Consider the following 26,078-nt stretch of genomic DNA (forward strand, 5'->3'; position numbering starts at 1 on the left):
TTCCCCTGTTGTGCTCACTGATTTATCCTCAGTACCAAGAACAGTGCCTGGCACACAGTAACCCTAAGGCAATGAATGACTACACAGAGAGTAAAAGAAGGAAGCTTCTGTCTCCTCAGCACCCTCCACAAGCTCAGGACAAGAGAGATGCCTTCCATGCATTTCCTACCTTAGAGGAAAGGAACCCTGAACATGCAAATCTCTCATGTCATCTCTATTAGACACAAGGTAATTCTTATACTTCAAGCAACAATAAATATGCTTTAATTCTAGTTCCTAGAACAATCAAGCACTCCTACTAAATTTTCCCACCAAACTCACATGGATTATTCACTAGGCTGATCAGAGCGCCCAACTACACACTCCATTATCAGTAAACCCCATCGGTTCCAACTGCAGTTTTCCATGAAACCCATTCTTGTATCCCCTGCTGAAATATCAGTGGATTCTTGTCCCCTTCTCATTCCCTTTCCCACTTGGGGTGATAGCATTGAGAAACTGAGCTACTACCATTCTTTTTCCCATTATATCAATACCAGGTCTTACCAGTTAAGCTTTTTAGTAAACACTGCTTTGCTCCATTGGTTAAGAGGGCGGGTTCATGATATCTACAAAACAGAAACAGACACACAGACATAGAGAACAGATTTGTGGTTGCCAAGGGGGAGGGAGTGGGGGAGGGAAGGAGTGGGAGTTTGGCATTAGCAGATGCAAACTGTTATATATAGGGTGGATAAACAACAAGGTCCTACTGTATAGCACTGGGAAGTATATTCAGTATCCTGTGATAAACCCTAATGGAAAAGAATATGTATATGTGTAAGTGAATCACTTTGCTGTACAGAAGAAATTAACACAACATTGTAAATCAACTCTACTTCAATAAAATTTTTTAAAAAGAGTGTGGGTTCCTGGCTCCCCCACCTACCAGAAGGGTGTCCTTTGGCACATTGCCTAATAACCCCATGCCTCATTCTCCTCACGTGATCTATCACTTAAGGCACTTTAGACACATAAAGCTCAGGGCCTGGCACATTGTTGGGACCTAGGAAATAGCAGTTTCTATGACTCCATAATTCTCTCTCTCCTGCCTGCCCCACCCCCATCTTTGTCACTGGTAACTGCATTGCTCTCAATTCTTCCTTCTCCCTAAGTCCTTCTTCCAAGTTTTACAGCATCCTGAAATCTTAAAGTCTTACAGTCTTCTTGCCTCATTTTAAAATCTTTTTGTAAGTGGCTTCACAGATATAGAATATAGTAATTCCCAGGACTCAGGATGACCCATTTGGGGCTGGGTTAAGTGATAAAAATGGATTAGATGCCCACTCAAAAGAAGCATCATCGCCAGCAACAGGAGACACGTTCCCCTTCCATACTTGTACGTTCCTCATTGCAACCCCGTGGAACCGCCCAGTAGTCCCCTGTCCCCACAGGAAAAAAAAAATTCTGTAGCTCTTTGAAACACAATGAAACATAAAACATGGCATTTCATGAAGCCAGTTTCTTAATTATGAAATCTAAGAAGGCACAGTTTTAGTTACTTCGCAACTAGACTAGTAGTTTGTCATTGTTGTTTTACATTAAGATGGAAACCAAAATCAAGATAACCTGTGAGCATCACCTTGTAGAGAGATTTACAACCACCACAGCAGCTTGGACCCCATCAATCTTCATTCACTGAATTAATGTGCTGGTGCTGGGGAAAGGGCAATAAACAGATAAAAATCTTTGGAGTCCTGGAACTTACTTCCTAGTGGGAAGACAGAAAATAAAGATCAGTAAGGGAAATATATATTAGATGTGGTGAGTGCTGTGGAGAAAAAAGCAAGGATGAGAGGATGAGAGGCAGGACATGGGAATGCAATTTAAAATTTAAAATCAAGTAGTCAAAGACCTTACTGAAGAGGTGATATTTAAATAAAGGCTCTAGAGAGAGGAAGGGGCCAGTCATGCAGTTACCTGGGATAAGAGCCATTTAGGTAGAATGGCACGTGCAAAGCCCTAGCCCTAAGTGGAAATATGGGAGTGAATTTGAGAAATAGCATTGAGGGCAATGCCCAGAGTGAGCGTGGAGGAGATGGCAGAGTCAGAGGGAAAGCAGGGGCCCGATCACACAGGGGCCTTTCCGGTCATAGTAAGGATTCAGCTTCTACTCCCGATGAGATAGGAGCTTCAAGAGGCTTTGAGCAGAGGAGTAAGGTGATCTAACTTCCTTTTTAACAGGATTGCTTTGATTAAAGGAGTTGGAGACAGAAACAGGAGATACTGCCTTTAAACCCAAGCAAGAGGGGCCCCTGCCCTGGGCCCCATGTTGTACGGGGTCCTGCATAAAACAAACTCACAACATGTACATTTATGATAGTACAGGGCATCCTTCTTAGTGATCAGGCTCAATTCCGGCACAGAACAGCCTGCAGTCTTAAATATGTATTCCCATGACTACCACATTTTAGACCCTTTTAGACTCTTCTCCACACCTCTTGCCACGTGTGCATCAAACAAAAGGTGACTGCCCCCAAATGCCATCAAGGCTGCAAACATGGGAGCTGGACACTGCTTAGGAACGTGGGGAGGATTTGAGAAATGGATGTGCCTAATTAAGAGAAGTACGACTTCACTTACTTACTTCCTCTTGGAGAGCATAAGTGCCATAGATAACAACATATTATGTCTCAGTTGTGCTGAGAGTCCATTTCCTTGCTTCTCTTTGTGTTCCAATTCAGCATTCTTGAGATATTCACGAATGGCCCAGGGTTTGCAATGGTTGCATACTTAATGGCTAGAAATATTAAACAATTCATATCTCTCTAAATTTGTATTTATGCAGGTCCAAACAAAATTCATGCTAGAGCTAAATTCTAGAATATTGTTTCAAGAGATGACGAAAATGGCAATATAAATGATCATAGTTTATAGGATGAAATTTAAATATTTTGAAATATTGTTTACAATAGTGGTAATATATCATCTGCAACCCCAGTTACAATACTTGAACATGATATGTAGAAGTTGTGGTTCTTATTGCTAGTTCAGATGAGCAAAGTTTCTCCAAACTGAATTGAAATTAATATGTTTAATTAATTTTTAAAATACAAGGACTCAACAAGAGTGGTCTAATTTGATAAAACTATCAATAGAACATCAATTACATGGAAATCTTGGTTATGTGGCATATATTTTACTGAAATTAAGTTTTAAAAATAACATCTACAGGATAGACATATAGTAATTCATAACTTAAACTCTTTCTGTACTCATCCAAATATCACCTACCCATTAAGAGAACACCCAGACGCACACAACAGTAATTCAGTCATCTGTTATGTTTTGCTTACTGTTGGTCATATAAAAATCATTAATTGTTTCTTACTTTTTCAACATAAGAGTATACGTTAAAGTAGGAGGATAGAACATATTTTAAATAACTTTGTTAGATTGACTCATAAAGTTCGAATATTTAGATATTTATTATGTTGGGTCTCATTTGTATTTTGGCCCCTTGTATCTTAGGGAAATCCAATTTGGAGGTTACTGTAATAAAAAAATCCTGGCAATAAATGATGGTGGTCTCATCAGGGTATGGCAATGGAGATGTGAGAAGTCATCAAATTCTGAATACTTTCTGAAAGAAGCACCAGAAGGATTCCTGACAGACTGGATTTAAGTGTGAAAGGGAAGAATCAAATGACACAAGGTTTTCAGCCTGAGCATCTCCATAAAAAGTTGCCATTATGTGAGCTAGGGCAGGATGTAGGAAGAGCAGCTTGGGGAGACTTTCAGAAGCTTGTTTTGTCATGTTAAGCCTGAGATGTATTTTAACTCTCAGCAGTTTTTTTTTTTTTAATACATTTATTTATTTACTTACTTACTTTTGGCTGCATTGGGTCTTCATTGCTGTGCACAGGCTTTCTCTAGTTGCGGCAAGCGGGGGCTACTCTTCGTTGCGGTGCGTGGACTTCTCTTGCAGTAGCTTCTCTTGTTGCAGAGCATGGGCTCTACATGCACGGGCTTCAGTAGTTGTAGCATGCGGGCTGAGTAGGTGTGGCTCACGGGCTCTAGAGCGCAGGCTCAGTAGTTGTGGCGCACAAGTTTAGTTGCTCCGCGGCATGTAGGATCTTCCTGGACCAGGGATCGAACCCGTGTCCCCTGTTTTGGCAGGCGGATTCTTAACTACTGTACCACCAGGGAAGTCCTCTCAGCAGTTTAATACTCTGGGGAGGCATTCAGGGGAGAGGTCAGGATATGCAACAGTCATTAGGGTAGGAGCAGGATATGGGTTGCATTCAAATCCTTGGGATGCAAGAGATCCACTTTTGTTTTTGGGCTTTCAACGAGACGGAAGACATGGTATAGTTTAAAGAAGGGACATTGTTGTGCCACTTCACCCTTGTAGCAGAGAGTGACGTACAGAACCCAGAAGTCACCTCCCAAAGCCATCCCAAAGGCTAAGAACTTCCTTAGTTGGGATGCCCTGAGGAAAATTCATAACTAACCACCAACCCTGGGTCCTAACCCTAAACTCTTAAGTTCAGACTTCCTATAAAGTGTTTACCACAAACACACATGTAAGACACCGCTGGATATCATAAATCCTCCATGTGAATTGTTCCTCTCTTACTGGCCCTCTGCCCAGCTACCTTTTGCATCACATCCTTTGATGTGGTTTCTCTTCCATCTTCCTAGGTTAGTTGGTCTCAGCCTCCCAAATCCCTCCGACCCAAAGATGGAAAAGGCATAAAGAAAGAAATATATCTATAAGAAAATACAGAGAGACAAAACTCTAAGTTCCTGGAATCTCTTCACTATCCCGTCCTCAAACTGGAAAAGAAAAGTCTAAGTGCAAATATCGCTGTCTTAATCATTTGTGAATTTTTACTCTCCCTGTGAGAAATACAAGCAAAGCCACAATTAAAGCAATATTGCAATCTAAATAGAGAAGAATTGCTGAAGCAAGGGCTAAATGTCAAAAGTAAACTTTATCCCAGCCTGCTGGGTAATCTTTGGATGAGAAACTAATGCAACATTTCCAAAATTGGCATCTTACAGAACGCTGTTCCATGGGATGCTGCTTGATGAGTTCTATGCTCAAAATAAATATAGTATCACTGGACAAAACAAAATTAAACAAATTTCTTTTCTGTGGGAATATCAGGGACTACACTAACATGCTCTATGAATCTTTAAAAGGGAGATAGAATATAGCATTTCCAACATTTGTTTGACACAGAACCCACTCTTTGCAGTAGCTCATAATAACAACTTCCAGTAATGGTTTTCCTCTGAACACAGTTTGAGAAGTACTATTCTAATATATATATACATATATATGAAGATCAAAAATAAATTATGTTTTTCAGAGTTTGTTTATCTGGCAGAGCAAGGCCAAAATGTTTCCCATCACTCACTCCCTGATTTGACTCACCAAGATTTGCAAATCTGCATAACTATATGCCTTCATTAAACCAAATTCAATTTAGAGTCAACAAATTCACTTCTTAATAAATGAGGCTGTTGCGTTATTATATATTCACAGCTTTAAATATTCACATTGCAAGTGAATTCCCAAATACCCACCTGTTACAGCAATGTTATCACTGAATAACTAGAATTAATTATTTTAGAGATGATGATAATGAAGCCAAAGAATTTATCCAAATTAAGTGTTCTTCCATGAAGAAAGGGCTGAAACTTTAGATCAATAATGATTTAATTTTACTCTGAAATCTTTGGGGGACATTCAGTTCTTCTAAGCACAATAATTAGATGAATCGCTGGATCTTTGCTATGATGAAGCAATATCTATATCAACTTTCTTTTTACCTTTTACCCAACACACAAGTCCATATAATACAGGTTTTTTATGAGCAAACCCTTACACACTGATTGATCTTAAAAATACTTTAGCTAGTCTTTACTATTCTTTCTGTGTATTCTCCCTGAATTAAACTAACATGGGAATAGTTCTATTTTGTGGGAAGGCAATCCTCCCAACAGAATTAGAAACTTTTGAGAAATACCTACCCATCATATGTCAGCTGTTAGCCTCACATTCACACTGAAAAGAGTTACACACATTTTTATGAGACAGAAAATATTTAGTAAGAATATATTTATTTATTACAAATTTCATTCATATTTTTGTATACAAATATTATTTAAAGGGCTTGAGAAATGCCATTATAATGCTAAATGAAAAAAGCTAGCTACAAAATTAATAGACACATGCTCTCAAATACATATAAATATTTTTTAAAGGTGATGTTCTAAAATAGGAATTATTGACTCTAGGTGATATAATTTTTTCTTAATTTTTCTGTATTATTTTTATAATCATGAAAAGAAGTGAAGCTTACTTTTTTCAATAGCACTACCCAATGTTACCTGACTTATTCCACTAAACCCAAACTACAGTGTTGAAGATACAAGTTTATGGTGAAATGCCAGGGTTTTCCTCTGGGTACAAAAGGAACCCAGTAAAAATGCTATCATCCTCAGCACTGACATACACCCCATTCCAATCTTTTGAAACTTCCAGCCAGACTTGGTCCCCTGCTTTTAATTTCAAGATGATGAGGAGAGAGGCCTGGTCTATTTCATGACCATAGAGCGTTTCTCTGGACTTGAACTGCTTCCTATTCCAGGCCACCAGGCTGATCTGAGCAGGTCGGCCCCTCACGGTGACGTGGTAGGAAAAAACATATGCCCCAGGAATACTACAGTTAAATTTCCCAGTGACAGGGCTGTAGTTCCCTTGGTCGTTATAGAGAACCTTGTCAAACTTGATAGGGGCATTTGGAGGGGGGAAAGGCTTGGATAAAGCAGCACTGAAAGCTGACTGTGGGACTCTGGCCACCTCCCCCTTGGAGCCCTTGAGGCCCCGAGAGCCCTTCTTCCCAATAGACCCTCGGACCCCTTTGCTCCCAAGTTCACCCTTTGGCCCTGCAGGTCCCACAAGACCAGGAGGACCCAACTCTCCCTTTTCTCCTTTAACTCCTGGATCACCTTGGGGCCCAGGCAGCCCGTCTGAACCACTTTTCCCTTCCATTCCAATATCTCCTTTGCTACCTTTTTCTCCTTTCATGCCCTCCTCGCCTTTTTCTCCTTTTCCCCCCCTCTCCCCAGAATCTCCACAGTAGCCCTTATCCCCCATCTCCCCCTTGTCTCCCTTGGCCCCAGGCTCTCCATTCAAGCCTGGTGCACCCACAGCCCCTCGGTCTCCTTTATCTCCTTTGGTACCATTGGCACACGTGTCCCCCTTCGAGCCTTTTTGTCCTTTCACTCCTGCCAGGCCAATATTTCCTCTATCCCCCTTAGGACCAAGTCCACCTGAAATGGAAAAATTAAAATAATGGTTAAGGCTCACATATGGTATGACCATTATGCTATTATTATGCTCACAAAATGAAACAAAACCTCTTAACTGGAGCTGGAAACCTGCTTCTTGCCTGAGCAATGGCCATGCAGAGGAGATTCTTACACTGAGCCATTCAGATCAAGCGACTCCCTCATAAAGGAAAGAGTTAATGCTACTGAGAAGCAACAGCTTATATTTAGATCTTATATATCTAGTTTGTCTGTTTGTTTGTTTGTTTGACTTTTAAGATGATGAAGAATATTAGAACTATAGTTGCCCGTTGTGTTCCATTATACTTTGCATTTTGGCCCAACCCAGCTATTCTCCTAAATCTCCATATTGTCCATCCAAACCCAAAATCTTACAGGCAAAACACCTGCAACCCAGAAAGATTTAGAGATCTTTTTCCCAAGGACAGCGAGAAAGAGGTGCAGAGTTCAGATACTTTTACCACTTCCAGACTCCTACACTAGTGCTGATAACACTCCATCCAATCAGTACACTAAATTATTAGAAGATTATTACTAATTGATATTTCCATCTTACCTCCCTGATAACTTTAAATACAAACAGAAAGAAAATTAAGGGCCATACTGCACACGTGACTACACACAGTAGATATACTTTATACACTACCTGGTACTCCAGGTTTTCCTGGGTATCCTGGAACTCCATTTGTTCCTTGCTCCCCACGTTCTCCTTTAAGTCCTAAAATGATACCAAGATTAACTTTTTTCTAACTATATTAGCTATGATATAACAAACACCCATTTCACAACTGTGTCACATTCTAATGCTTCCTTTACCAAAATGTGTAAAGGTAAAACAATATGGAAAAAGAATTTATTGAGTAACATTAGGAATATTTTATTCCAATTGATGGTGAACCATTTAAAGTATATTTGGAGGTAGTGCCAAATCTCTTCAGATTTCAGCTTTTCCCTCAGCATTCTTGTAGCTCTTCAAATCTCTTACAAAACCTATGACATTCTGCCTTACATTATGTATGTCTGTGTTTGTGCTCTTCTTATTACAAATTCTGAACGACAGTTAAAAGGTCCTCTTTTTTTATATCCCTCACAATGTGTGAGAGATCGTACCGTGCACCATATAAGCTAAAACACAGAGCACAACACTCTGCAGTCAGCTAAAACTATTCATGATAAAAACCCACACAGGGGGCTTCCCTGGTGGCGCAGTGGTTGAGAGTCCGCCTGCCGATGCAGGGGACACGGGTTCGTGCCCCGGTCCAGGAGGATCCCACATGCCGTGGAGCAGCTGGGCCTGTGAGCCATGGCTGCTGAGCCTGCGCTCCACAACAAGAGAGGCCGCAGCAGTGGGAGGCCCGTGTACTGCAAAAAACAAACAAACAAACAAAAAAAAACTCACACAGGATAAAAAATATTGTCCTTGATATACATAAAGCACCAAGGAAAAGCTAATTTTCATTTTGTTTGGAAATTTTTTCATATACTCTTTGGGCAATTATAAAGCTGCTGTGAAAATTCATGTTTGAAAAAATAAAAATATCTGGGCTTTTAGATATTTGCCATATTACCACAAAATGGACTTTTACACTGGGCCTGGCCAAAGGCCCATCCTGTTACAGTACAGCCACTCTAGATTTATTTTAATTGTAACTAATAATAGCAAAAATAACAGTAACAATAATACCTAATTCTCATTGAGCACTTACTTTGCACCAGGTAATGTTCCAAGCTCTTAACATGAATTTTTAAATTTCAAACTTTTAGTTTAATATTAATTTTTATTTGATAATAAAACAGCCTCTCATATAACAGGGAGGCTCACATAACAGAGCACATTTCATCAATTGGAATATTTTTCATTTACAAAAGTTTGTAGCATCTCCCATCAAGAAAGGTAGAGCACATATTTTTGTCACCACTTTCATCACAAAAGAAACTGAGGTATGAAAAAGTTTAGCAATCTGTACAGAGTCAAACATAACTGTATATAATATTGGTTGGCATCAACTTACCAGCCATATTATTTATGATATAACCAACAAATTTTGTTTCATTTTTTCCAGGGAAAAAGAAACCCTAAGTCAAATTAAAAGTCATGAGAAGAGGGGACTTTTCAAGATGGCGGAGGAGTAGGAGGACATGGAGTTCATCTCTCTCCACAAATGCATCAAGAGTACATCTACAGGGCTTCCCTGGTGGCGCAGTGGTTGAGAGTCCGCCTGCCGATGCAGGGGACGCGGGTTCGTGCCCCGGTCCGGGAAGACCCACATGCCGCGGAGCAGCTGGGCCCATGAGCCATGGCCGCTGAGCCTGCGCGTCCGGAGCCTGTGCTCCGCAATGGGAGAGGCCACAACAGTGAGAGGCCCGTGTACCGTGAAAAAAAAAAAAAAAGAATACATCTACAGATGCAACAATTCTCACAGAACACGGGCTGAACACTAGTAGAAGACCTTGGACACCAGAAAGGACAATAAAGATGCCTGCATAACCAGGCAGGATGAAAGAAAGGGAGAAAGAAGAGGAGAGGAAATGGGATGGAACCTGCTCCCCAGTTGGGGAGCTGAAGCAGAAGAGAGGTTCCCACATCTGGGGAAGCCCCCTCACCGACAGAGAAATTGGTTGGGACAGAAGGGAAGCACCTGAGGCTGTCAGAGGAGGGTGAAGCAGCCAGTCTGTGGCAGAGAGCACAGAGTGAGACCTACACAGACAGTCCATGCAACAGCACTGCATGCCCCACACTGGGACATGTGTCCACTGGTGCACACAGCGGTGGGAGCTGGAGCATGGGGATTGGAGTACAAACCCAGGAGGAGTACTATTGTTGGCTGCAAGGAGACAGCCGATGGGGATGGGAGGGAGGAAATATGCAACTGGGAATGCCTGTAGAGGAAACCTGGACTGCCATGGAAGCAAGGCACCACTGTTGAGTGACATGCAGGGGATGCAGCCCCCGCTGCAGCCTCTCTCCCCACGCACCAGCCCCTGCCCATCCCCGCAGGTGCTAGGAGAGGGCCCTGACAGGGCTGGCCCTCGCACACCTGCCACTGGGCACTAGAAAATGCTCACACTAGGCCAGATCTCTTGTGCCTGTGGCTGCCACCTCCCTGCACATCTGTCGCCACTGGAGCTCCTGCGACCCAGGCAGCCATACCACCTCCACGCCCTGTCCTCACTGGGGCAGGCCCAAGTGCTCCAGGGCAGCCTAGGGAGCAGAATCCTGTGGGTGGCCCACATGCAGAAGTGGGGCTAAAATCACAGCTGAGCCCCAGGGGCAGGGTGACTAAGGAAGAGGAACAAAAATCTTTCCATCAGTTGCACAAGCTACATATTAAGGCCCTGTGATCAGCTTCGCAGACCCTGCATCTATGGATCTGAATGCACAATGAGTGTTCCCACAAATGAAACTGGTCTAGCTCTGGTAGCTGTGGACTTTGGAGGCAAGCACACGCATGAGCTGGGCCAGATCAGAGTCTGACCTGTCCTCACAGTGCCCACAGCAGGTCGAGAGACCAACCTAGAGGCACTAGAGGGCCTACTGGGGAGGTGGAGGTGGGCTGTGGCTCAGAGCAGGGGCTAGCACAATGACAGCTGAGACTCCAGGAAAATATTATTATTACTATTATTATTATTATGTTTTGATTTGTTCTGTTGCTGGCTTTGTTTTTTGTAATTATTATTTTTATTTAGTATTTTGGGGGGGGTTAGGTTTGTTTGGTTTTTCTCTGTTTTTTTTCTTTCTTTTTATAATTTTGTTCATTTTTTTGTTTTTATTTTTAATTGTTCTGTTTTTTCCTTTTCTTTGTTCTATTTTGTTTTTATCTTTTTTTCCCTCTTTCTGTTTTTTCTTTTAATCCTTTTTTTAATTGTTTTTGTGTGTCTGTTTTTGTTTGCTTTATTCTTCAGTTTGCATTCTGTTTTAGTTTTTTGTTTTCTGTTTGTGTTAGTTTTGTTTTTAATTGTTTGATTTCATTTTGGGGTTCTGTTTGTCTGGTTGTTCTCTTGGGTTTTGTTTTCTTTGGTTTTGTTTTTGTTTCTTTTTGTGTGTGCATGAGTTTGTTTTCATTTTTGTTTGGTTGATTTTGCTTTTACCATTTGGAGTTTTGTTTGTTTTTTGGTTTTATTGCTGTTGTTGCTATTTGTTTCTGTATTTGCTATTTCTCTTGGGTTTTGTTTCTCTTTTTGTTTTCTCCCCCCACCCCTTTTTTTCCCTTTATTGCTGTGATGTGTGGCTTGTGGGGTCTTGGTTCCCCAGCCGGGGGTCAGGCCGGAGCCTCGGGGAAGGGAGCACTGAGTCCAGGATGCTGGACTGCCAGAGAATTCCTGACCCCAAGGAATGTTAACTGATGAGACCTCTCCCAGAGGTCTGCATCTTGAATACAAGACATGGCTCTACCCAACTGCCTGCAGGCTCTAGTGCTAGATGCCTCACAGCAAACAACAAGCAAGACAGGAACACAAAACCACCTATCAGCAGACAGGCTGCCTAAAGTTGTGCTAAGCTCACAGACACCCCAAAACACACCACCTGACATGGCCCTGCTCATCAGAGGGACAAGATCCAGCTCCACCCACGAGAACACAGGCACCAGTCCCTCCCACCAGGAAGCCTACACAAGCCACTGGACCAACCTCACCCACCAAGGGCAGACACAAGAAGCAAGAGGAACTATGACACTTCAGCCTGTGGAAAGAAGACCTCAAACACAGTAAGTTAGACAAAATGAGAAGACTGAGAAATATGTTGCAGAAGAAGGAGCAAGGTAAAAACCCACAAGACCAAATAAATGAAGAGGAAATAGGCAGTCTACCTGAAAAAGAATTCAGAGTAATAACAGTAAAGATGATCCAATTCTGTTAAACAGAAATGTTTAACAAGGACCTAGAAGAACTAAAGAACAAACAAACTGTGATGAACAACACAATAACTGAAATTAAAAATAAACTCGAAGGAATCAATAGCAGAATTACTGAGGAAGAAGAACAGATAAGTGACCTGGAAGATACAATGGTGGAAATAACTGCCATGGAGCAAAATAAAGAAAAAAGAATGAAAAGAAATGAGAACAGTCTCAGAGACCTCTAGGACAACATTAAAGGCACCAATGTTCAAATTATAGGGATCCCAGAAGAAGTAGAGAAAGTGTCTGAGAAAATATTTGAAGAGATTATAGTAAAAAAACTTCTCTAACATGGGAAAGGAAACAGTCAATCAAGTCCAGAAAGCACAGACAGTCCCATACAGGATAAATCCAAGGAGACACATATCTCTAAGAGGGAAGTTTAAAGTAATACAATCCTACCTCAAGAAACAAGAAAAATCTCAAATAAACAACCTAACCTTACACTTAAAGCAACTAGAGAAAGAAGAACAAAAAAAAAGTTAGTAGAAGGAAATAAATGAAATAGAAACAAAGAAAACAACAGCAAAGATCAATGAAACTAAAAGATGGTTCTTTGAGAAGATAAACCAAATTGATAAAACTTTAGGCAGACTCATCAAGAAAAAAAGGGAGAGGACTCAAATCAATAAAATTAGAAATTGAAAAGGACTAGTTACAACTGACATTGCAGAAATACAAAGGATCATAAGAGATCCTTTGTAAGCAACTCTATGCCAATAAAATGGACAACTTGGAAGAAATGGACAAATTCTTAGAAAGGCATAACCTTCCAAGACTGAACCAGGAAGAAGTAGAAAATATAAACAGACCAGTCACAAGTAATGAAATTGAAACTGTGATTAAAAATCTTCCAACAAACAAAAGTCCAAGACCAGATGACTTCACAGGCAAATTCTATCAAATTTTAGAGAAGAGCTAACACCTATCCTTCTCAAACTCTTCCCAAAAATTGCAGAGGGAGGAACACTCCCAAACTCATTCTATGAGGCCACCACCACCATGATATCAAAACCAGACAAAGATATCACACAAAAAAAGAAAATTACAGGCCAATATCACTGATGAACATTAAACGCAAAAATCCTCAACAAAATACTAGCAAACCGAATCCAACAACACATTAAAAGGACCACATGCCATGATCAAGTAGAATTTATCCCAGGGATGCAAGGAATCTTAAATACATGCAAATCAATCAATGTGATACACCATATTAACAAATTGAAGGACAAAAACCATATGATCATCTCAAGAGATGTAGAAAGAGCTTTTGACAAAATTCAACACCCATTTAAGATAAAAAAAAAACTCTCCAGAATGTGGGCATAGAGGGAACTTACCTCAACACAATAAAGCCCATATATGAAAAACCCACATCAAGCATTATTCTCAATGGTGAAAAACTGAAAGCATTTCCTCTAAGATCAGGAACAAGACAAGGGTGCCCACTCTCGTCACTATTAGACAACATAGTTTTGGAAGTCCTAGCCACAGCAATCAGAGAAGAAAAAGAAATAAAAGGAATACAAACTGGAAAAGAATATGTAAAATTGTAACTCTTTGCAGATTACATGATAATATACATAGAGAATCCTAAAGATGCCACTAGAAAACTACTAGAGCTAATCAATGAATTTAGTAAAGTTGCACGATACAAAATTAATACACAGAAATCTCTTGCATTCCTATACACTAACAATGAAAGATCAGAAAGAGAAATTAAGGAAACAATTTCATTCACCATTGTAAAAAAAAGAATAAAATATCTAGGAATAAACCTACCTAAGGAGGCAAAAGACCTGTACTCAGAAAACTATAAGATACTGATGAAAGAAATAAAAAAAGACACAAACAGAGATATACCATGTTCTTGAATTGGAAGAATCAATATTGTGAAAATGACTATAATACCCAAAGCAATCTACAGATTCAATGCAATCCCTATCAAATTACCAATGGCATTTTTCACAGAACTAGAACAAAAATTTTTTACAATTTGTATGGAAATACAAAGACCCCAAAGCCAAAGCAATCTTGAGAGAGAAAAACGGAGCTGGAGGAATCAGGCTCCCTGAGTTCAGACTATACCACAAAGCTACAGTAATCAAGACAGTATGGTACTGGCACAAAAACAGAAATATAGATCAATGGAACAGGATAGAAAGCCCAAAGATAAACCCATGCACCTACAGTCACCTTATTTTTGATAAAGGAGGCAAGAATATACAGTGGAGAAAAGACAGTCTCTTCAATAAGTGGTGCTGGGAAAACTGGACAACTACATGTAAAAGAATGAAATTAGAACACTCCCTAACACCATACACAAAAATAAACTCAAAATGGATCAAATATCTAAATGTAAGGCCAGACACTATAAAACTCTTAGATGAAAACATAGGCAAAACATTCAATGACATAAATCACAGAAAGATCCTTTTTGACCCACCTCTTAGAGAAATGGAGATAAAAACAAAAATAAACAAATGGGAAGGACCTAATGAAACTTCAAAGCTTTTGCGCAGCAAAGGAAACCATTAACAAGACCAAAAGACAACCCTCAGAATGGGAGAAAATATTTGCAAATGAAGCAACTGACAAAGGATTAACCTCCAAAATATACAAGCAACCCATGCAGCTCAATATGAAAAAAACAAACAACCCAATCCAAAAATGGGCAGAAGACCTAAATAGACATTTCTCCAAAGAAGACATACAGATTGCCAACAAACATATGAAAGGATGCTCAACATCAGTAATTATTAGAGAAATGAAAATCAAAACTACAATAAGGTATCGCCTCACACCAGTCAGAATGGCCGTCATCAAAAAATCTACAAACAATAAATGCTGGAGAGGATGTGGAGAAAAGGGAACCCTCTTGCACTGTTGATGGGAATGTAAATTGATAAAACCACTATGGAGAACAGTATGGAGGTTCCTTAAAAAACTAAAAGTAGAACTGCCATATGACCCAGCAATCCCACTACTGGGCATATACTGAGAGAAACCATAATGCAAAAAGACACATGACATGCACCCCAATGTTCATTGCAGCACTATTTACAATAGGCAGGACATAGAAGCAACCTAAATGTCCATCAACAGAGGAATGGATAAAGAAGATGTGGTACATATATATAATGGAATATTACTCAGCCATAAAAAAGGAATGAAACTGGGTCATTTGTAGAGACGTGGATGGACCTAGAGACTGTCATACAGAGTGAAGTAAGGCAGAAAGAGAAAAACAAATATCATATATTATCCCATATATGTGGATTCTTAAAAAATGGTATAGATTATCTTATTTGCAAAGCAGAAATAGAGACACAGACGTAGAGAACAAACGTATGGATACCAAAGGGGAAAAGGGTGTGGGTAGGATGAATTGTGAGATAGGGATTGACATATATACACTATTGATACTATATATAAAATAGATAACTAATGAGAACGTACTGTAAAGCACAGGGAACTCTACTCAATGCTCTGCGGTGACCTAAATGGGAAGGAAATCCAAAAATGAGGGCATATATGTATATGTATAGCTGATTCACTTTATAGCAACTATACCCCAATAAAAATTTTTCAAAGAAGAAACTAAAATAATTTTTTTTAGTTTCTTAATCTCTTTTATTTTATTTTTAATTGAAGTATAGTTGATTTACAATGTTGTGTAAGAAACCAGAATATTATCAGTGTCCCAGAAGACTCTATTGTGTCCCCTTTTTGTCACAGCCTAACCTTTGAGAGTAACAACAGTTGACTTTTAGCATCATAGACTTTGGGGGGTTTGTACTAACCACTATATAATTGAAATTGTATAGTATGTAATCTTTTGTGTCTGAATTCTTTTGCTCAACATTATATTTGTAAAATTGATTTATACTGTTGCATATAGTTGTTTGTTGGTTCTCATTACCATTGTATAAATATGCCAGTATTTAATAATCTACTATAAAGAATTTATTAATTTTATAATAAAAGCACAATGGCTGTAAATAAATAAATAAATACATAAATAAAAGTCATGAAAAGCAATTCAGGCAAATTTCATAAGACTAGCTAGAGAAATCCCACCATAAGCTGCTCAACAGAGTTTTCTAAGTAGCTTGCTCCTCTTTATCATTCCATTTAAAATTTGGAAATTAGGGCTTCCCTGGTGACACAGTGGTTAAGAGTCCACCTGCCGATGCAGGAGTCACGGGTTCGTGCCCTGGTCCAGGAAGATCCCACATGCTGCGGAGTGGCTGAGCCCGTGAGCCATGGCCGCTGGGCCTGCGCGTCCGGAGCCTGTGCTCCGCAACGGAGAGGCCACAAGAGTTAGAGGCCCGCGTACCACAATAAAAAACAACAACAAAAAAAAAATTGGAAATTTACCCATAGGCCATCAGGAGAACATCTGTATACTTTTGAAGAGAAAGAACATAACTATGAATGGAAGTGAAGGAATAATTCTATTCCCAGTCCTTGTCAATATTCATATCCTGACCTTCACTGCAGTTATTCTGGTTCTCGAGTTCATTTAAAGAGTTTAACTGCTTAAATGAATTTACTCAATCAGATAATGATTGAGTAAAAAATACAGTCATTCTACTCATTTATTTTTTTAACTTTAAGTCTTAACTAAGAGTCCAAGTTAAGTGGAAGTAAAAGGAAAATACAGTTGTCACTTTATAGAGACTGGCTAAATGATTTTATACTTTTGATCCTTCATCAAAGCATATTCTTAAGAACCTCATTTTATAATACTTCCCTGTTGTTTTCTTCTACTTCCAGAAGTCTAACTTTCAAAATGTATGAATCACTGAGGAGGTTCATCACTCATCTTTATTTCACAGGGCTTTCTGCTAACATAATTCAGCCACAAAAGAGTAAAATGCTTCCAAGAATGAAAATCGCATAACTGACAAGTGCGAAGTGCTCTCTCTTACCTTAGCATCTTTTTTGAGTAATTACTTCACTGAATGTTCTACCAGAAATGAGTTAGGCGGTTCCTGAGCCATGCAGAGGGTGATGTATAGATGATATTATGTCTTTTGACACGTGACACTAAGGCTAAAACATTTAACTTGATGGATATATAGTATTTCTACAGGCTGGTGGTATTCCCTGAGGAATTTCTAAATGTCCCAGTGAATCTATAACCTTCCCTCAATACCTTGAAGCCATTATAGAACCAGGGATTTCCCAGAGCAGAGCACCTTCTTTGCTGATACATCTATGGAATTACAGAATTTCTGAGCTGGAAAAGATCTAGGAAAGCCCCCGTAATGACAAATCTTCTTTAAACAGGGTACAAATAAATATCTAGTCTAGTCCTCTCAATTTCCAGATGAGGTAAAGTGACGGGTCCAAGGTCACTGCAAATAGCTTGACTTCTTCCATTTTAATTCAGTTCTCTTCCCACCGTTGACACTGCCCCTGATTTGAGAGTAAGCCAAAGGATATGTCATACTCTCCTTAGTAGGTAGGCTATCCATCTATATGGAATATTCTAGAGGATTGCCTGCTCTGATTAGTTTTATGTAGTATGAAATTAATTTGTATCATAAAGAAGAATTCAAACAGGAGTATATAGGAAAGGACCCTTCCCCAGAGTCTATGCCCTGTGGCTCCCAGTCACTGAGTCAGCCAGGTGAACTACAAGGAACAGAAAAGGTATGTGTGTGGGGGGGGAGTATATTACCAGGCAAGTTTAAAATTTCTCAATTGGCTATTTATAAAGTTCACATTTTTATATCAAATATAACTCACAATATGCTTTACCAAGTTTTTACATTTTAAAAAATAGATCCACCTGCAAGAATCTGGTATTTACTTAACAAGCTGCTCTTCTTAAAAATGATGCAGAACATCTCTTGAGTTTTGACATGAAATGGATATAATTACCTACCCTTCTCTCCTTTCTGGCCTTTTGGACCTTGGGGTCCAGTGACTCCTGGTGGCCCTAGGATCCCCATACCACCAGCTTCTCCCTTAAAACCTGGAAATGAGATTTAAAAACCATCAGGGTAGAAAAATTCTCTTTTGAAATTCATTACTTCCAAAAAAATCAGTCATTTTATTGAGGCCAATGACTGTCAGTATCCTAATGATAAAATCTGGGTGAGAATAAACTATTACAGAGTTCTAAGGACAATATTTTTGTCTGATTTGCAATTTTGCACTACCTGAATAGATAAATTGAGCCCATTAGTACTTGTCACTGAATTCATGGCAGTGATCAAATGATTCAGAGAAGCAGTACTATATCAAACAACAAGAAAAGATGATTATCTGACTCTTAACCTCATGTGGACCACACTTTCAAATTGGAAGTAAAACCACAATACCTAACACTTTTGGTTTTCCCATTCCTTCACTTATATACTCATTCAGGAAAAATTGCTGAGTCCCCCTACACACCAAGCATCCTGATAGGTGTCAGGAATCAGCCATCAACATTCCAGCAGTCCCTTCCCTCATGGAGCTGAGAGTCCATGAAAGATAAACATGAACAAATAACCACACAAATAAATAGAAATGGCCACACTGTTGTTAGTTATGTAAAGAAAAGAGAAAGTTCCTATTGTAGATGGTGGTTTAAAAAAAAAACTGATTTATGGGATCAGAGGATACCTCCTGGAAAAAAATGTCATTAAGCTAAGACCCAATGAGCAAATTAGAAATTTCTGAGACAAAGAAAAAAAAAAAAAAACATGGATGAGTATTTCAGGAAAAACAAGAGTAGAAAAGACCATGGTGTTTTTAAGAAACTGAAAGAAGAGCACCATGGGCGGAGCTAGCGATCAGGGTAAAAGAGGCTGAGGGGCAGATGGTGCAGGACTCAGACCTCACTGGTGTCCTCGCTCATCCCAGCAGCCCAGGTCCACTTCCACTTACCTGGGCCACACAGACACCCAAGCCTAGGACAGTTATCGTTCCTGCAACCCCAGCCCTGTTCAAGCTTGATTGGAATAATTTATGGCCAGGTTCTTTGAAAGTTAACCATATAAATAAGTACACTCAATTAAATTGTAATCTTTCATCTTAATTATTATAATTAAGTTGATGGGATGGAGAAAATTATTTTCAATCTGTTGAATTTCCTCTTTGAAAGAACGCTGTATTTGTTTAGATGAAAAGCTTTAATAAATTGCATGCAATGGAGGTTAAGGCTGAAGGCAAGCTTAAGAAGCCAAAGTGGTGGTTAAGCTCTTCTGTCTAAAAAAGAAGGAAGAGCAGAGAGGAAAGGAATGGAGAACAAAGAGCAGGGGAGACAGAAGCAAGCAAAATGATCAATTACAGTTCACTGTGCAGTGACCCCCCTTCCTCACGACCCCCAAATGCCCAATGTGGTTATGAGGGAAACACACAGGGAGCACACAGCAACTGCCTGCAAGGGCACAAGGGGCAGGCAGGCTGCCCCTTCCATCTAGGCAGGGTGTACATCTTGGTTAGTTTAGTGTAAATATCGGAAGGCTGGACCTAATGGAAGAGCTGGGGCTGGAGGGTGCACACACCGAGTTTGACACCAGGTTCTATACTCTCAGGTGCTATAACCTCTAGAATTACCTGAAACTCTCTGAAATGCAATTAAATTATGCACTGAAATGTAATAATATTTTAATCATTTTCTACAAAGATGAGAAACAACATAAAGTGCTTAACAGTTATTGGCACATAGTAGGTAGCTATTATATAACTGAATTAATGAGAGAAGCTGGAGATAAAATTTCAAATGGAATTTTACCTTTACGAGCTATTAGATAGAGCTGAGCTGTATACTTCAAAACACTTTCATTCAGAAACTCTGTAAAATTAGGCTCATAACTTTTAAAGTCTACATTTATTATTCACATTACAGTAGATAACACAAATGTGATGTATGTACTATGTGTGTTAATTAATGTATGTAATAAGCTGAGCTCTAAGAACAGTGCACCTAAATCCACCACTGGGTAAGACAAAAGCCCTGATGCTATGACTTATAAGACAGTTTAGCAACCAGCTGTGTTTATGACCCCCTCCCGCTCCCCGCTAGCAGCTTGCCAGACATGATACTAAGAGAAATCCTGGTAAATATAATTTTCTCAGTCTAATTAGATCTCCAGTAATGTTTTGGCAAGCCTGAAATCTTGGTTCCCCAGACCCCTGCCCAGCTTCTTTCCCATTCAATACCACCTCCACATAAACACTGATCACATTTCCCAAAAGCTTCCTGAAATGGGATGAAATAAATGAAAAGCTTAATGAGGATGCAGAATTCCTGATTTTATAACTTTAAATTCTTCAGGCAAGACACAACAAATATTTATATGTAATTCTTTCAGGGAAGAGTGGATTTGAAATTGACATTCTGATCTCACTTTTTCCTTGAATTCTCTGCTGTAGGACATGTGAAAGCTGAACTGTATTACAATAAAAGTGAGAGTATATTCATACTGTATACATGAAAGACATCTGAAATTTTGAAATATTTAACCGTGACGTTCAATGGAGAAAACTGCTGGGCAAGGAGACTGTGTTGCCTCAGAATTTCAATGAGAAGTGAACTGAATCCTGCCTTTATTCTCCACCTCACAGGCATTCCATTTCTAATCCTAACTACAAGTAGAACTCCAAAACCCCATCAGTCAGTATACATTCTTACCAGACCACAGAATTTTCACTTACCCTATTTACATCAGCCATTAATGAAAAGATTGTGTAACTGGAAGGACTACACACCAGTGCTAGGGTTGGTAGGCCAGTCTCTGCTCTAACCAGCACCATCCAGTAGAACTTTCTGCAATTATGGAAATGCTCTATATCTGTGCTGCCCACTGGCCACACGTGGCTACTGAGCACTTCAAATGGGACCCGTGTGACTGAGGAATTGAATTTTTAATCTCATTTAATTTTAATATTAATAGCCATACATGGGACTCTGGCTACCCCACTGGGCAACAGAGCCCATTGCATTTGTCACAGTGTTACACCTAGGCTTGTCCCATTCGCATGACAATGTAGAAACCCTTGGGGCAATTCCACCACCAAACCACCACCTCTCAACTCAGGATGTACAAGTGAGAAATATAGGGCCTTGTATATTTTCAAATACCTGGTTTTCCAGTCTCTCCAGGTTCTCCTTTTTGCCCTGGTCCAGATGAACAACAATCACAGCAATTCAAGAAGAAATCAGCCGTGTCAAGAGTGAGGTTTTCAGAGGGGAAGAGGGTGGCAGCACCAAAGACAGAATTGAAAGCTGAGGGGTCAGGGGTTGGTTCTGCCATTTCAGCTGCTTCTGTGAAGGGAGTTTCTTCTTCTTCTGGAGGTTGGCCACTGGATGGCTTTGGACCCTTTGGCATCTCTTTTCCCTCAGACTTCTTCGTGAATTTGGTATATGGTGTGGTCTTTACTATTGTGTCCACACCAGCAACAGCCAAGATAATCAAAATGGCACAAAACCAAGAAAATATCCACATATTTGAGGCTGGAAGAAAGATATAATGGGAATATATACATATATTACAAACAAAAAGACGAAGTGATATAGATATATTCTTATATGAGAGGAATATATATACATATATGAACCATAAGAATGAACAGTATGCATAATACTAAATGATTTTTATACATTTCATATGTAAATGTATGCTTGATTCACAATGGAATATTTTATTTACTTAAAATATTTATTGTAAGGAACATTTTGCTTCAATTCTTTCTGGTTGTTTTCCCAGTGTTACACGTACTAAAATACTGTTCTCAATCATTAAAATTATCTTGCCAAAAAACAAACATGATCTATAATAAATGCAACATGACTTAATAGCTCATATACCCTGTGGAAAACAAATATGAATAAAATCATGACTGACTTCACCCAGATTTATAGGAATCAAATACATCTGTATTAGAGGGAGATGAAAAATATTGAGCTGAATTGTTTATTTCAGCAAACTCAATTATTTCAAGAAAAAATACTGGTAAAAGAGTCCTTAAATCTACTCAGGATAATGGTCTTGTTATAAGAACAATCTTTTAGAATCTGTTGTAATAAATAGAGAGAATAAAAAATCATAAATTTAAATATGTGTTATGTCTTCAGATTCTTCACATGTCATTTAACTCTCCAATTCTTTGCTTTATAATTTAAGGGTTTTTCTGCAAACTCACATTTATCTTTGTATTATTTTAATGGGCCAAATAGTGGTTATTCTTATTAAGGCTTTTATCACTGTTCAAAGGTATATAAGGTTCCTGATGAAATGAAATTTTGAGAGTTCATAATATTCCATTCCCCAGACACTCCCAGTAGTCCAGTGGCTGCTAACAGGTAGCCAGGGTTAGAAATGCATGATTTCTGATTGGAAAAGGAAGGAGTGTTTAAGATAAACAGTAAGAGAGAAAAGAGAATGGAAATAAGGATAGTAACAACACCTACTATTTATAGAATCCCTACAAAGAGTAGGTGCCTTATATTCATCAATCCAATCTGTTCTCAAAACAGCTCTGCCAGGTAGACAACACTCTCACTCACCTTCACAGATGAGGAAAGAGGCACCAGGTGGTTACATACCTTGTTCAAGATCACACAACCCACAAGTTATTAAGTCAGAACTTAAATCCACGTCTGAATAATATCAAAGCCTCAACCATAGGACCTTCAAGATGGCAGGGAAGTAAGATGTGGAGATCAACTTCCTCCCCACAAATACATCAAAAATACATCTACATGTGGAACAACTCCTACAGAACACCTACTGAATGCTGGCAGAAGCCCTCAGACTTCCCAAAAGGCAAGAAAATGCCCACGTATCTGGCCGTGGGGCTGACAGGGTCTTGGTGCTCTGGCCGGGTGCCAAGCCTGTGCCTCTGAGGTGGGAGAGCCGAGTTCAGGACACTTTTCCACCAGAGACCTCCTGGCCCCATGTAATATCAATTGGTAAGAGCTCTCCCAGAGATCTCCATCTCAACACTAACACCCAGTTCCACTCAATGATCAGCAAGCTCAAGTGCTGGAAACCCCACGCCAAACAACTAGCAACACAGGAACACAACCCCACCTATTAGCACAGAGGCTGCCTAAAATCATACTAAGTTCACAGACACCCCAAAACACACAACTGGATGCAGTCCTGCCCACCAGAAAATTCCAGCCTCATCCACAAGAACACAGGCATTAGTCCCCTCCACCAGGAAGCCTACACAAATCACTGAACCAACCTTACCCACTGGGGCAGACACGAAAAACAATGGGAACTATGAACCTGCAGCCTACGAAAAGGAGGCCCCAAATGCAGTAACTTAAGCAAAATGAGAAGACAGAGAAATACACAACAGATAAAGGAGCAAGGTAAAAACCCACTAGACCAAAAAAAATGATGAGGAAATATGCAGTCTACCTGAAAAAGAATTCAGAGTAATGATAGTAAAGATGATCCAAAATCTTAGAAATAGAATGGAGAAAATACAGGAAACGTTTAACAAGGACCTAGAAGAACTAAAGAGCAAACAAACAATTATGAGCAACAAAATAAATGAAATTAAAAATTCTCCAGAAGAAATCAATAGCAGAATAACTGAGGCAGAAGAACAGATAAGTGACCTGGAAAATAACATAGTGGAAATAACTACCACAGAGCAGAAAAAAGAATGAAAAGAATTGAGGACAGTCTCAGAGACCTCTGGGGCAACATTAAACTCACCAACATTCGAATTATAGGGGTCCCAGAGGAAGAAAAGGAAAAGAAAGGGACTGAGAAAATATTTGAAGAAATTATAGTTGAAAACTTCCCTAATACGGGAAAGGAAATAGTAAATCAAGTCCAGGAAGTGCAGAGAGTCCCACACAGGATAAATCCAAGGAGAAACACACCAAGGCACATATTAATCAAACTATCAAAAATTAAATACAAATAAAAAATATTAAAAGCAGCAAGGGAAAAGCAACAAATAACATACAAAGGAATCCCCAAAAAGTTAACAGCTGATCTTTCAGCAGAAACTCTGTAAGCCAGAAGTGAGTGGCAGGATATACTTACAGTGATGAAAGGGAAAAACCTACAACGAAGATTACGCTACACAACAAGGATCTCATTCCGATTCGACAAAGAAATTAAAACCTTTACAAACAAACAAAAGTTAAGAAAATTCATCACCATGAAACCAGCTTAACAACAAATGCTAAAGGAACTTCTGTAGGCAGAAAACACAAGAGAAGGAAAAGACCTACAATAACAAACACAAAAAAATTAAGAAAATGGTAATAGGAACATACATATCGATAATTACCTTAAATGTAAATGGATTAAATGCTCCAACCAAAAAACAGAGATTGGCTGAATGGATACAAAAACAACATCCATATAAATGGTGTCTACAAGAGACCCATTTCAGACCCACTTCAGACACATACAGACTGAAAGTGAGGGGATGGAAAAAGATATTCCAGGAAAATGGAAATCAAAAGAAAGCTGGAGTAGCAATTCTCATATCAGACAAAATAGACTTTAAAATAAAGACTATTAGAAGAGACAAAGAAGGACACTACACAATGATCAAGGGATCAATCCAAGAAGATATAAAAATTGTACATATTTACGCACCCAACATAGGAGCACCTCAATACATAAGGCAAATGCTAACAGCCATAAAAGGGGAAATCGACAGTAACACAGTAATAGTAGGGGACTTTAACACCTACTTTCACCAATGGACAGAAAAGCCAAAATGCAAATAAATAAGGAAACAAAAGCTTTAAATGATACATTAAACAAGATGGACTTAATTGATATTTATAAGACATTCCATCCAAAAACAACAGAATATACTTTCTTCTCAAGTGTTCATGGAACATTCTCCAGGATAGACCACATCTTGGGTCACAAACCAAGCCTTGGTAAATTTAAGAAAGTTGAAATCATATCAAGTATCTTTTCTGACCACAACACTATGAGACTAGTTATCAATTACAGGAAAAAAACTGTAAAACATACAAACACATGGAGCCTAAAAAATACACTACTAAAAAACCAAGAGATCACTGAAGAAATCAAAGAGGAAATCAAAAAATACCAAGAAACAAATGACAGTGAAAACACAACGACCCAAAACCTATGCGATGCAGCAAAAGCAGTTCTAAGAGGGAAGTTTACAGCAATACAATCCTACCTGAAGAAACAAGAAACATCTCAAATAAACAACCTAACCTTACACCTAACAATTACAGAAAGAAGAACAAAAAAACCCCAAAGTTAGCAGAAGGAAAGAAATCATAAAGATCAGATCAGAAATAAATGAAAAAGAAATGAAGGAAATGATAGCCAAGATCAATAAAACTAAAATCTGGTTCTTTGAGAAGATAAACAAATTTGATAAACCATTAGCCAGACTCATCAAGAAAAACAGGGAGAAGACTCATATCAACAGGATTAGAAATGAAAAAGGAGAAGTAACAACTGACACTGAAGAAATACAAAGGATCATGAGAGATTACTACAAGCAACTATATGCCAATAAAATGGACAACCTGGAAGAAATGGACAAATTCTTTAAAAACACAACCTTCTGAGACTGAACCAGGAAGAAATAGAAAATATAAACAGACTAATCACAAGCACTAAAATTTCAACTGTTATTAAAAATCTTCGAACAGACAAAAGCCCAGGACCACATGGCTTCACAGATGAATTCTGGCAAACATTTAGACAAGAGCTAAAACCTATCCTTCTCAAACTCTTCCAAAATATAGCAGAGGGTGGAACACTCCCAAACTCATTCTATGAGGCCACCATCACCCTGATACCAAAACCAGACAAAGATGTTTCAAAAAAAGAAAACTACAGGCCAATATCACAGTTG

At 39.1% G+C, this 26,078-nt stretch overlaps 1 protein-coding gene across 1 annotated transcript in view; it reads right to left on the reverse strand.

Annotated features, from left to right (window-relative positions):
* Window positions 1-6,290: 6,290 nt before the first annotated feature.
* Window positions 6,291-26,078, reverse strand: part of OTOL1 (otolin 1) — a 59,472-nt gene continuing 39,684 nt past the window's right edge. Inside the window, exons 3-6 of the mRNA XM_030845147.2 lie at window positions 21,331-21,702; window positions 18,142-18,231; window positions 7,991-8,062; window positions 6,291-7,326 (exon numbers count right to left, since the gene is read on the reverse strand). Coding sequence (XP_030701007.2) covers window positions 6,428-7,326; window positions 7,991-8,062; window positions 18,142-18,231; window positions 21,331-21,702 — 1,433 coding nt within the window. The 3' untranslated portion in view covers window positions 6,291-6,427. The remainder of the gene's footprint in view (window positions 7,327-7,990; window positions 8,063-18,141; window positions 18,232-21,330; window positions 21,703-26,078) is intronic.

Source organism: Globicephala melas, chromosome 4 (assembly GCF_963455315.2).
Source record: "Globicephala melas chromosome 4, mGloMel1.2, whole genome shotgun sequence".
Taxonomy (NCBI): domain Eukaryota; kingdom Metazoa; phylum Chordata; class Mammalia; order Artiodactyla; family Delphinidae; genus Globicephala; species Globicephala melas.